The 14,179-nt window shown below is 37.3% G+C and overlaps 1 protein-coding gene across 4 annotated transcripts in view; it reads right to left on the bottom strand.

The window, feature by feature from the left end:
• Window positions 1-2,976: 2,976 nt before the first annotated feature.
• TNS3 (tensin 3) overlaps window positions 2,977-14,179 on the bottom strand; it is a 238,915-nt gene continuing 227,712 nt past the window's right edge. For 2 of the 4 annotated variants that reach the window (XM_040081081.1, XM_040081257.1), the window contains 5 exons: window positions 12,721-12,798; window positions 8,530-8,698; window positions 7,443-7,511; window positions 7,278-7,304; window positions 2,977-3,688 (listed from right to left, as the gene is read on the bottom strand). In XM_040081081.1, the coding sequence (XP_039937015.1) occupies window positions 3,484-3,688; window positions 7,278-7,304; window positions 7,443-7,511; window positions 8,530-8,698; window positions 12,721-12,798 (548 nt within the window). In that variant the 3' untranslated portion in view covers window positions 2,977-3,483. Of the gene's footprint in view, window positions 6,274-7,277; window positions 7,305-7,442; window positions 7,512-8,529; window positions 8,699-12,720; window positions 12,799-14,179 lie in introns of all 4 variants that reach the window. The other 2 variants (XM_040081145.2, XM_040081154.2) reach the window with 1 other exon arrangement.

Below are 14,179 nucleotides of genomic sequence, written 5' to 3'. Positions count from 1 at the left end.
GGCTGTGGTCTCCTGGAGCCTTCACTTAATTAGGCTAAACCATCCAAACTCACTCAGCCTGCAGAGGATGTGCTCCAGCCCTCTGACCACCTCCATGGAGTCAGCATGGCTTCATTAAGGGAAAGTCATCACTGATCAACATTCTGTGATGAAATTACTGGTTTGGCTCAAGGGAAACCAGTAGATACTGTATTCCTGGACTTCATTATGGACTTTGACACTGTCTTGGATAACACCCTCATAGACAAGCTGTTGATGCAGCAAGATGAGCTGACAGTAAAATGGATTGAAAACTGCCTGCATAGCTGGGCACTGACTGAGTGCTGATGAGTAGTGCAAGGTTTAGTTGGAGGCCAGTAACTAGTGGTCTACCCCAGGTAGACAGTTCTCGGTTTTTTGTTCCGAGATTCAGGTGGTTTTAGAGTCTTTTTGCCTTCTGCAAAGCTCTGAGCCAGACATAATAAAAAAGAGACAGAGTCTTCAGGTTCTGATTTTTCAAGGTTGCATGCTTTGTTTATTGTTTCTTATCTTACAATTTTCTCAGTGCCCAACAAAGGTCTGTGCAGCTGCTTGGGCATCTGGTGACTCCTCCCGGACTGGGCTGTCACTATCTTTTATACTAATTGCTACGTGTTCTTTATTTATCATTATTTGCCAATACCTATCACTTATACTAAAAAGGTCATCCCTACTTTGACCCAATCTCTTGAAACTACTTTGTGCCACCGTCACTGCAGAAAATGGAGTGAGGGAAGAAGAAAGAAGAAGCAGGAGACAACACCCCAAATCCTCCATCTTGCTCCCATTCACTTCCATACTAAAAACCTAAACCTACTGTTTTCTCACCATGTGACAAGCTAAACTACTATCTTTCACACTCTTGTGGCTTGCAATCCTTCCTGCAGTGCAGGAAGCCTTTCCCATGGACTGGGATCAAAGCCAATGTCCCTGTGGGCCCTGTGCCAGGGTCCCAGACCCCCCTGTCCAAGTCTCTGACCCTCCAGGGCAGCCAAAGGAATGCCCTGGACTCCAACAGACCTGGGTGCGGTCCTTTATAACATGTTAATCAATTATCTGGATGGATGATCACGCAGTGTATCCTCAGTGATTTTGTCAGTGACACAAAACTAAGGCTGTGGAAGCTGTGCAGCCTGGCAAAGAAGGCCCAGGGGGAGCTCATCAACGTGTATAAATAGAGGGAGGCTACCAGGCTCTTTCCAGAGTGCCCTATAACAGGGCAAAAGGTGATTTGCACAAACTGAAACTCAGGACATTACCTCTGAATATCAAGAAACACTGTGAGGGTGACTAAAAACTACCACTGATTGACCAGGGAGATGGTGGAGATTCTATCCCTGGTGAATTCAAACTGTTTGGGCAAATGGCTCTGGATGTCCCTCTTTAAACAAGAGAGCTGGACCAGATGATCTACTTAGGTCCCTTCCATCCTCAACCACCCTGTGATTCTGCAAATAATAATACATTAAAATTGGTTCAAACATTTGTATGTTGTGAGACACTAAATGTCTTCAAAGGAAGGGAATAGTTCCTGTTTGATATACCTTGTAGCAGCATCTAATGCAAATCCCTTCTCAGTTATTCAGCAAGATCCTTCAATTCTCTAAAAACCTCCCCTTTTCCCTCTGGGTAGTTTGCCAGATGTGCTAAGTCTCCTGCAAGCTTCCTGTTTCAGACTTTGGCTTTTAAGAACTTTAGCTACTTGCCCTTGTAATTTCCTTTGTCCATACTGCCTGATACAGCTTACACTACTATAACCTTTATTCTAGGTATCAACAGCAGAAGCAGATAAGGGATTTACTCTATCTAGTGGGCCAAGTTTTCTTGTTCCAAGAGTTTTCTAACACAAACATTTAAAAACTTATAAGGCCTCTGCCCCTTTTATAAAGAGTCTCTCTGCATACTTAAAGGTGTCTCCCAAGAAATTACTTAACTGACAAAAAACCCCAGCCTTTCAAACATAAAAAACACATGAAGGCCAAGTGCTGACTTGTTTAGCCTTGCCAAAAGAAGACTGAGGGACACAAGGGGGAGCAGATCTCCTGCTATAAATATCTCAACAGAGAACTGTTATTCATACTAAGAGAACACTGGCATAGGAACAAGTGCATATAAACTAGTTGTGAATATATCTAAGATGAATCCTAAAAGTAGATTTTCTTCAGGAGCAAAGAGACTCCAGAGCAGTCTTAAAATGCCCCCAACAGCAGCACACATACACAATGGCATCCAGCTACAAGGACAAGAGTTAACCAGGAGATATTGGACTTTTGACACAGAAGTTCCATTTTATTATTGCATACTTGTCATCTGCTCCACATTATAATTTGGTCTAATAAAAGACCAACACTTTTCATGAATAACTGTCACTTTATAACCATGCATAAACCTCACAATGGCCTGTAGTGATGCATGACAGCAAGCACACTGAATGAAAAATTCCTGCTAGTGTATGCCTCACAGAAAAGGCATAAGCATGACATACCAGAGTTTATTAGTCTCAGAAATAATCCTGATAAAGCATGAATATAAGTCAACCTTGACTGTGTGTCTGATGCACTGATTTTGTACCTGTTTCTGCCAGGGTTTAAATTTCTCACCCACCTCTGGAAGGTTTTCTAATGTAAGCACTGTGGAGGCACAGTTAAATGGTTACAGTATCTCAGAGGATGATATAATATTCTTCCTTCTTACACTGAAATATGCAATTCAGGCAATAGATATTTTTATACTATTATAACCACAAATTAACTAGGAAAATCATATGCTTTAACTAACTTGAACCACTAACACAGGCTCATGTGAAGTCCTTGAAAGAAATCTCAAATGTTTCTTACAACTAAACCCCAGCACCCAAATTATTCTTAATTTGTGAAGAAGGTTTTGCCTATTAGCTGATTTTGAATACCAGAAGGTAACTTCCATTCAGAACAGACTGCCCCATGACACTGTGTGGTGGAATTTCACATTTGTAATTTTATTGTAATCTGAAAGAGGTGGTATCTGAAGAGCAGAGAAAATGACTATACAAAGAATTTATAGAACATTCATTTATATACTGAAGACCTTTAGATATTTCTTTACCATTTCAAGAAAAAAAGTGAAAATTTTCACTAGTAGGAAAAACCAAGAAAAAAACATTAATTATTTAAACATACTGTTGGATACAGTGAAACCTTTTAATTAAAAACTTGGCTTTTAGCATTTTTGTAGTTTAACACTGTATGATTATAATAGTATATTTACTAACCACCTTAAGAGGAGTCCAGCTAAATATGTGTGACAACTTGCTGCCATTAGTTATGAAATTGCATATACACATCTACCAAAAATCTTGAAAGAAAGTGCTATATAAAGATTAATCTTGGGTTTTGCCATGAACTTATAAGTTCCATGAATATTTTTCTACACATCCTGCATAATGGTACATACTGAACTATCTCGCTTTGTGCATTTTTGAATTCATTAAAAAGCAAATGCACATGGCAATATACCATCCAAAGGAATGCAAAACAGAAAATATCCCTTAGAAACAGGATAACTTCTTTTATCCCACTTAGCAAGTAGAGCGAAACTCCCAGAAAATACCATCAGGAGTGTCAGTATGCAATCCCTCAGGCTTGTGAATTCAGCAGACCTTGAGAAAGCGCAAGGAATAAAAAATAAGGTCCTGAATGGAAATGACAGTACACAGGGAAAAAAAAAAAAAAAAAAGACATTTTATTTTCAGCCAAAAGGCCAACACTTAGTGTCTAAGAAGACACACTAAAATTAACTATCCACAGAAGTGAAAAAATATAGTTTAAAAATCCTCCTAATTTCAATGCTTAGAACACATCAGATAAAAATCTAATTGAGACTTAAATCTACTTGAGGTGTCAGCTGAAGAAATTCTCTGGGCTCCAACAGGGTGATGAGATTAGGCAACTGGAATTGTTGTACACCAAAAGTATTTTAAAACTCGTTCTCACATTTTATAAAAGGAGAAAAGCTCCTAGAAGTAAGAACTGCATTCTTTTTTTGGATGGTACATAAACACCACTTAAGTAGTAGGCCTCTGTGCCAAAAGAACATAATTAGATGTTACTAATCAGAGGTACTTGCCTTTGTTGCTTCAATGGTAGCTATTGAATTCTGCACTTTGGATGGCTTCACCCTTCCACAGATATCCAATGCCCACTGCAACTAATAAACCACTTTCTGGTCCCAATACATTAAACGTCAAATATTTCTTCTCTCTCTCTCTCCCTCACCACTTTCCTTTTAAAAAGCATAAGGTTATTTACACAAAATTGGTAGCTAGATAAATAATTTGGTAACACTTCAGCTATGGTCACTGAATGAAGTTTGACATAGTCTTAATACTTCAGGAAATACAAAGAGAGCTGTTAAAAAACCCGCATATTTTATACAGGACAAATGTAGTTCAATTTGGTGAAAAAAGTATTAAAAGCTACAAGTGGATAAAGTGGCTCATGTATCAACATGCAAAATACAGAATGTTATTTTATTCCTCAGGTTATTAATATAATGTTGACAGTGACACGCAAAAGAAATAGAAGCAATTAATTTTTCAGCACTTGCCACACTAAGTTGCATTATAAGTTGCGTTACAACCATCAATTTTCGTACAGGGGCCTCATTTTGAGCAAATGGGAACTACACAGGAGATCTCAGTGGCTTACTTTCCTTGCAAGCGCCAGTGCAGGCTTCCACTGTAACCTACTGCATCAATTTTCTGAAAAACTAAATAGCACTTTCTTATGCATTCCAAATATCAACATGTTAAGAAAGATAAAGAGGTATGTACAAGTGTGATGGATGTAGAAATCGTAACATAAACGCTCTTGAGAAATGGGACAAAAATGACAAAATAAATTCCATTCACTTTCAGATTCCCTAACTTAAGGAATAACAAATCAAATATAGTTCCCACAGATTAAAAAAACAAAAACAAAACCAAAAACAAACAAAAAAACCTCCAGCAAAATAATGGGGTAAAAGAATCCATAAATATAATTACATATTATGTAGGGGAATAAAACAGTATTGCAGAGGCAGAAAATAGCAAGTGTCTTGTCACTGTAAGAGAAGACAAAATACCAGACTGTCTCTAGCAAGGCACAGGCTACACATATATTTACATACACAAAATAGTGCTAGAGGTAAAGCTCAACAATGGTCTAGTTTAAGAATTATCTCTATGACATACCAAGATCTGAGATCCACTATTAATATGTCACAGGTAAAAACGCATAAATTATACAATCATCCTCTTTGATTTTTCCCTCATTTTTTCCCTGTAATTACTAAAATGCTTAATCTTCCACACTTAGTTCTCTGTATTAAAAAAAAAAGAACAAACAAACAAAAAAAAAACACCCAAAACCTCCCTAATTATAGAACAGATTTTCACACTCTTTTTTTGTTCTGCCACTTCTTCTCTATTGAAACATTTTCTAACTAAAACAGCTCAGCCTTCTTAACACTAAATACAAAGCAATCTTCCTGCATATTCCATACTGCCACTCCTTTCTTACCAGCAAACAACTTGCACAAACCTTCTCTTCACATACATCTTCCCTATTCTCCATTCAGTTCTCATCACTGATCACAAAGAGCAAATGGAAGAGCAAACAGTTTACCTCAGATGATCATTCTCCTAAAAGCATGTTTGCAAGGCTTATAACTACCATTGATGCAACCATGGCAAATGCCTTTGTGGAGGTTTTACAAAACACTTTCTGAATAAAAAAGTAGCACAATCTAGTAAGTATTTCTGCTCCAATAAATTATGAGAAACAGCATATTAGAAACCCATGAAGAGGAAAGTTCTTCATTTATACTTCATTCGGGTAAGGGCTACGTGGTTTTGGACGGCACCCATCTTCTTTTGTTTTGCCCTCTGATATAAAAACCAAGAAATAATGCTTTGTGAGGCACCTTGAAATAAAACCCTGAGCTCTCATGAACACAATACACATCATCCTTTGCTTTTCTTATTGGGAATGACAATATTCAGACATTGTTGCTGAATAACCTTTCTCCCTCCCCCCGTGATTTCCTTCAGTGAAGTCAGCGAAAAGCTCTGATTCAAGGATGGAAAGCCATCAGATCTTCTTCTGTGATCCAATCATGACCTTTGATACAAAGTTTACAATGGCACTGGCAGGTTGTTCTGGATCATGCTCTGCAAAGAGGTGGCATACGTTGTCTGTGGCACTGCCTTGCTTCCTGGCAATGAACCCAAACACTCTGCAAGGGCAGCAATCACAGTATGTCAGAGAACTAACAGGCATTGCCTCACTTCATAACAGAGAAAAGATAGTGCAGAAACCAAACACATACAGCAGACTTTTCTGTTCTGATGGACAAGGTTCCATGTGACTGTTAAAAACAGTGGCTAAGATGGACCAGCCATTTCAGGAGATAATCAGTGAAAGAGACTGTTCCCTTCCTTCTATTCTCTCCATATGGCATCCTGGTACTGTTTGCTGTCGGACATGCTGCTGGCCCTGGAGATATATTTAATCTGATTCGATACTGCTGTTCTCTTACCTAGTTTGGGGGGCATGTGGTGTGGTGCGGTGCAGTGTGGTGCAGTGCAATGTGGTATGGTGTGTCAGGGATTGCCCAAAGAGAGGATTTTGAGGCCCACACATCTTGGTGTACGGAGTATTAGAAAAAGGATTTAAACCACCTATTTCTGTTCCTTTCCAGAAACAAGAGCGAAGCCTCTCTGTTTAAGTTATTTCTTTTGATTAAAGGGTGACAACGTCTGCCTTCAATAGAAAACAATTTGCAATCCACAGGTAATCATGTATTTATGCTATTACTAATATTATGATGAGTGTTTTCCTCTACGTACCAGGAGAGGGATTTTTTTAAAGCTATCAGTCTAAGTGAGAAAAGTTTGTGTTAAGTTGTGCTGGACAGGTGGAACACAAAACTGACAGGAAAATATCTCTAATGTCTGAAACCAGTCAAATTACAGGCCTGCAATCTAAAAAAACTATGCTAGCTCTGGCTCCAGACATCCCACCGCCATCACATAATTAGGCCCCAGCTTGCCGAGGTGTAGATGAAATAACCAGTTACAGAGGGCTGAGAGACCTTTGTCTCTTAACAATGGCTTTCCCTTCCACATCTCTGACAAAAGTAATTTAGAACACCAAGAAACTGAGCACTTTAATGATATTCCTAAAAAATTATATTCCTAATAATGATATTCCTAAAAAATTAAAAGAGACTCCACTTACTTTGCAGAAAGGCCATCTTTCATCCACCTTGTCCATTAAAAAAGCAGTAAAAAAACCACAGAATGGAGAAATAAAAATGAAACCTATGTTAGTTTTTGTTGGTTTGTTTGAGGTTTTTGGTAGAACAATACAAATAACATTAAAAATACTGCTTGTCATACTTACTTTCTGTCCTGTGGATCCAAAGCACAGAAAATAACAGTGTTGACTGAATAATGTCGCCGAAAAAAGAGTCTGGATAGGAAGAAATAAAACAAATTTCAGAAACAGTAAAGATGCTTAGAATTCTAAACAATAAACTAACCTGAAAAATAAATTGTATTTAGTTTTAATTTAATACAGACAGTATTTTTTGCTATTTTTGAGTGACTTTGAAAGCCACCTGAATTGCTTCAACCTGATAAATACGTATTTAAAACACTAACATCAAGCTTTTAAACTAAAAGAAAACTGATTCTCAAGCTGAAAGCTAGGAGTATGAAATGTATTTTTTTCTAAAAAGCTAGGAGTATGAAATGTATTTTTTTCTAAAACCTAGCCATTTAGATACTATTTTAGCAGGACAGACAACTTTGTGGAACTTGTGAATAATTTGATCATACTACATTTCAAAATATTCCCACTCCCAGGCATTACAATTGAGGTAAAGGTTCTGTGATCTGCTACAAATGATTGCAGACCCCATGGAATGAAGAAGTCTTGCACTTCTTTTTTTAACCTATAATGATTTCTTGTTGTCTTTCCTTTGTTATTGTAATTTTTCTAATTGAAAGAGTTTGTGGTAACCTTACTACCACTTAGAACTAAGTAAATATAAATTAACTTTTTATCATAATTTTTTACAGGCTATCCAAAACACTGTTTCAGATCCTGGAGATATACATCATCTACTTAAATCAGCTCGGTCAGTGCTACTGGTGAAAGACATCATGAAGATAAATTATTTCATTGTATAGGTTCAATATCAAATGTTAGCAAAGCCATTACTTTCCCTTTTTATAAGAAATAACAATAAAAATGTCATATCAAAGTGACCATCCAAAGGTAAAATATGCCATGTGGAAATAAAGTTCACAGCTTAAAAAATGTATTTTCATGTACTGCAGCCATCTTACACAGTCACCATCATTCCTATAATCCTAGTATCCTCTGAGACAGATTGCAAAATGTAACTAGGAACATCAAATCAACAGTGGCAAACACCTGACAGGGACAGGAACAGATATTCTCTTCCCATCCTTCTTTTGCTTACTTTCTTTGATTATCTGTCAGTGTGATTCCCTGAGCAGACACCTTGAAATGGACAACGGTTGAGATAGGAGAAGGATCTTGCACCAGCGTCAGGCTCAAGGCTTTCTGTACCGCCTGGTAGCCTGTGAGGGACTCCATCTCCACTGAATTCAGATACCAAACATTACAAGCTGTAATGAAAGAGGGGAAAGATTTTGAGAGGTCATAGGCCTTTTGCTCTCCCTCTGGTTTTAATACTTTTATACCAAAGTCAATGACTATACTTATCTATTACCCACAGATATCCTGAAATTTAAAAAAATACAAGACAGCACCAGAGAGTACACTTGTAGGTAGTACTGGAGAGCAAAGGCATTCCTGAAAAAAATGGGGATATTTTGCTTTTAAGTTCAGATACATCAGTCAGTAAGAAAATACACATTTGCAGCCTACATTCATATGTTCTACAGTTTCAAATATTTAAACTATATTCAAAGGAAAGCATTCATTTGATTGGAAAGACAAGAATGTTTTCACATCAAAAAGAACTGAGGGTTATTTCAAAGCTCATTTCTCATTAATTCTATAGTGTTCTGTATGTTTAATGATTTCAGGGCAAGTAAAACAATTTCCACACTGATAAAAATTACTGACATATCTTTTTAGGCCTTTTCTTTATTTCTGCATGTACTTACTTCTAAAAGTACTATTCCTTTTCTAGAGATATTAGCAACTTCTGAAATATATCTATAAAATAGATGCTCACTGGTTTCTAAGGCTACCAAACAGTTACCTTTTTTTACATGGTTTCATCTCAAATCTGCAGTGAGCACTAGGAAAATATGTATTAATATTATACAGCATTATATAATTATGTAGTACTACTCTACTATTGTATAATACTACATAGTACAGTGACACCTAAAGTATGAACTATTATACAGAATTAACAGAATTATTCACATACTTACTATAGGACTGTGGTATAAAGTCAAATTTACAAATTTAGAACAAGCAAGAATTATGCATGTCCATAGCTAAACACTAGCACCAAGAGATTTTGTGTTTGGTAGAAACACCTGTGTAGGTATCCAGGACAAAACTTACAACTCTGTTAGCTGACATATACAAATTACCATGGCTACATTTCATTTGTTCATCAGTTTCATTTGGCTTGCCAACATTACTATAAAAGTAAAGATTAAATTAAATCTAACAGTTTCTCTTTTTATTGAGCTATTCTGTAGTCTGTCTTAAGATTTCTCCTATGACTATCTACATAAAATTATAGGACTAGACACTGGCACTTTCAAAACAACCAAGTAATCATACAGTTGAAAACTGTATAAGCCTAAGTCTGATTCCAGCATAATGATCAGCCCAGTAACTTCAAGCTCTGGAGTCCATCAGTGAAAGAAGGAATCCTGAGATTTCATGTATTTGATTTGCAAATGTAAAATTTCAAAAATGTATTTGTGCCTTGCTGTGAAAATTTCAATAACTTTTAATTGAATCAATTACAATTCATGCACAAAGGGACTTAAGATGATGAGTAAAACTGTAATGAACATTCCAAACCATAAGCTCTCTTCTTCTCCCTTCATTACTGTGTATGGTTGGTACAGATCTAAAGCTCTTCACTATCCTGTGGGTCTTTCCCCAGAACAGGAAACTTCCCTTTCACAGCCACACACATCAGAGTCCCTTCTTCTTCTGCCACACAGTGCATTGTTGTCAACAGAATGAGGTTTTGTTTATAAACGCAATTTCCAAGCATTTTATCTAGATTGCCCGCAAAGTGATAGCTCAAACAGCAGTTATTCAATACAGTAGATTCCTCTGCTTCTGTAGCAAAGAAAATAATAAATGGAAACGTGTACAAAAGTGTTACAAAGTGAAAATGTCAGCTTAAAAAGGAGAGGAAAGGTAATGAGAAACACTGGAAGATTTCTCATTTAAGAATATCATGCATGGTCTGACAAAGTATCAAGAACAGCAATCCCGGAGAAACCATACTCCAAGCTAGAACAAAAGGAAGACCTTTTGTTCAGTGCAGCAATGTTGCTGCTCTTGTCTTTCACAGGTGACATTCTGGAGCACATCTGTGCCACCACCAACAGCTTAACAATGCTGCTTTTTGACTGGGAATGTCCTTTGTTTGGAATGTTTAGTTTCTTGATTTGATAAGCCTAAAGAGAAATGAAGAACTGCAATTTATTTGGGCAGAAAATTTTGTTGCTGAACAGAAAGCAATGTGCATTCTAGGGAAAGGCCTCTTATCTATCTGGTTTCTAGTCTTCAATTGCCAGTGTCTAAGAAGCAAAGGATTTCTAGTCAGCTTCAGCACTTAGAACCTGGAAATGCTCATTAGGTTTTTCAGGCAATGATAAAAAAATAATCATTCTAGAAAAGCCCATGATTTTTTGCACGTGGAGTGAGAGAAGTGCGGGTATAGAAGGGCAGGGAGAAAATGTATCTACTTTAAAGTTTCTTTGAAAGGACTCAATTTACATGTTTTGAGTCTGCACTTTAGTGTTGAACTCCACAACTTGAATGCTTCTGTGGCTGGAAAGGGACACCTGATGGCAAGGCAGAAAAACCCTCTGAGAATCTCTCATAGCTAATTTATATATTCGGGTTCCAAATCCTTGTTTAAAAACAACAAAAACAACAAAACAGGTTAAAAACAAATGTACTAAGTACCCTAAATGATCCATGATATGACAGCTCCCATAAAGACTTATCTGATTACTACCCCAGCTAAGGAAAGAATTATTTTTCTTTGAAAAGCGTTGTCTGAGCATAGAGAAACCAGTATTTCTTGGAAGACAATATATGCCCCTTTTGATAGCTTTTCTAGAAAGTAAAGTTCTACAAAAATTCTGGTTTTTTTCCCTGTTGGCCAAAAACAAACACGAACTAGGGAGCCAACATGTGCTCACTCATGGTACAGCCTCACAAAGGTTTGCCATTTCCTCAGCTACGCATGCCTGCTCACTTATAGCACTCAAAGTGGTGCTTCAAGTTTTAAAGTCAAAGCAGGTTGTTGCACAAGCAAGGAGTAATATTCTCTCCAGAGCTGGTCAGCTTGACAACTCCCCCTTCAGAAGTGCTCTAAAATGCAGCATTCTTAGAAATGCATGCTTTGCCACAACACTCACTTGTGGCTCCAGTGGTAGGCTAAACGCTAAAGAAAGTGGCAAATGTAGTGTATTCCTGTGCTCTAATGGCACTAATTGGGTGGCCTCTGGGGAGAATGCATAGCAACCTGAAAACCAAGGACCAAGGCAAGACATGGGCAGGATCCCCTGGACATGCCCACTGTACAGCAGAATAACACAGTTGGCCGGATTTCTACTAAGGACAACTTTAAGATCATGCAGGTGTAATTAGAGCACTGTCCAATACTGTGAGTTAAGATGCCACCACACTTTTTCAGACTGGCTGTTTAACTATCTCTCTGGAGACCAACAAAGCAGATAAGAAGCAGAGCACACCTCTACACAGCTATTGCAAACACCCCAGTTTGAGAGCCATACAGATGGTAACAGTGCATAGCATCACATCATTTGGAGATACTCTGGTCATGGTTCCTCTGTCACATCAAATAAGCTTGCGGTAACACAACTCAACTTGCCAGAATGGGTGCTGCACTATACACAAGAATCCATAAAAGCATCCAGTGGAAAAGACACGTGACATTTCCTAATAACATTCAGCACCAAGTGAAGTACAGAGAACTGTTCTTTAATTTTTATATTTTTTTTCAGATTGATCCAACAGTAAGCATTTTGCAGTGGTATTGTTAACCCCTATGATAAGAACCCTAACTGAACACCTTCCTTAGTTGGCTTTTGCAGACCTCACACACAGCTCTTGAACCTCTGCAACCACAGGTTGAAAATATCCTCTCAAAGTTTATCAGTTATGAAAGCAATGTCCTGCTAAAAAATTGCCATGTTTGAAGTAACCTACGTGTACCTCATATTCTCACGAGACTGGAAACCTGCGTTCAGGGTTGTAGGAGCTGGTTTCAGAAAACAGAAAAAAAATGGTACATATGCTCACAGTGCCCTTTACACTTCTACCTAGCACAATAAATTTAACTATTACCTTTACATATCCTTTAATCCAGTTTAAGATTCAGCTTCTCCCAACCTGTAAGATACAAACTTTGGTAGCAGTCAAATACGAGGATAAAAGTTCAACAGACCTGCGCCCTGTTTGAGAAGCTCTGCAGCTGAGTTTGCAGCAGTTTGTGGAGAAGTTTCTGCTATCTCCTCCAGGGGATCTGCAAACAGAAAACACTGTCCATGTCTTGTATGGACTTGAATCAACAAATCGAAGTCCACACTCATATATGAGCTTAGCAATTGTCACTGTGATCTCAGCTACTGGATAACTGTTGGCCAGAAACATGAAAACACCTTTTTTCTGCAATTATAATAATTTAAGTAAGCTTTGTGCTGCATCAGGTTTTTTGTGGGTGTTTGTTGTTTTTTTGGTTTTTTTTTCTTTTGTTTTGTTTTTTTTTGCCTCAAGCAATGCAGATAGGATGTTTAACCTTTATTTCCTGACAACAGAAGACATAACAGGCATATGCTGGAGGGACTCCCATGATGACACATTAAGACAATACTTATTGCTATATTCCCTCACTACAGCCTGAAAATATCATGAATAACGTGATTTTAATGATCACATTTGATTTGTATAATTTACATTAATTTATACAGAAAGACTTTGTGTTACTGTGATGAAATTAATTAATTATATTTTGATTCAGAGGGTGACAACACAACTTTCTTTTAAAGTTAAAAAAAACCATCTGAACCATTAAGACAGCAGTGGAACATTTGCCTCCCAACTGATTGTTAAAAGTAGTATGAAAACTGTCTACCAACCTTTTATTTCAGGTGTATAAATGCATGTAAAAATACCTCACTTACTACTGCATTTAGCATGAGGCATGCCATCTTTTAATATAATCAAATGAGGAAGAGAGCCATAATACAGTTTGTGACTATTCATATGGCTAGAGTTACAGTTATCCAAACATTTTAAATACTCCAGGCACTGTATCCTGTCATTAACTACAGAAGACCCATATTAAAATGCATTATCAAATTGGATTAAAAAAATAAATCCAAAATAAAATTTCACTGTGGCATGTTTATTCAAGACAAGGCAAATGTTCCAGTCCTGTACCTCTGGAAGAACAGAGTAAGTTTTCCATCTTAGGTGAGGGGGATAAAGAGAACAAGCCAACGGCCATGCTGTTTTGCCCAATAGATGCATGAGATCTCTTGTCATATCTACCACAGCAAATTTTTGTGCTAAAATGGTTTCACTGATGTATTTGCATAAATGAAATGCTATTTTTGTACATTAACGTATGGTCTGTAATAAAAGTTCAAAGGGTTCAAAAAACCCTTTAAAGTCACAAACTATAAGAACATTTAATATTTCAATAATGTCTGGGGTTAACTTCACGTGGGAGAATATCAGACAACTGAATTACTGGACAATCATGAGCATTTTGTTCTTTGTCTTAGAGCGGTCTATGAAATCAGTATAAACAAATTTAGTATCATAATCCCATGAAGCAACATAGACTTTTTGGTAATTTACTTGAACAATATTTGAATCTGTGCAAGTTGCTTCATTCTTCC

This window comes from Hirundo rustica, chromosome 1 (genome assembly GCF_015227805.2).
Source record: "Hirundo rustica isolate bHirRus1 chromosome 1, bHirRus1.pri.v3, whole genome shotgun sequence".
Classification (NCBI taxonomy): Eukaryota; Metazoa; Chordata; class Aves; order Passeriformes; family Hirundinidae; genus Hirundo; species Hirundo rustica.
Note: the sequence above shows the minus strand (reverse complement) of the source record. Positions and strands in the feature narration are given on the sequence as shown.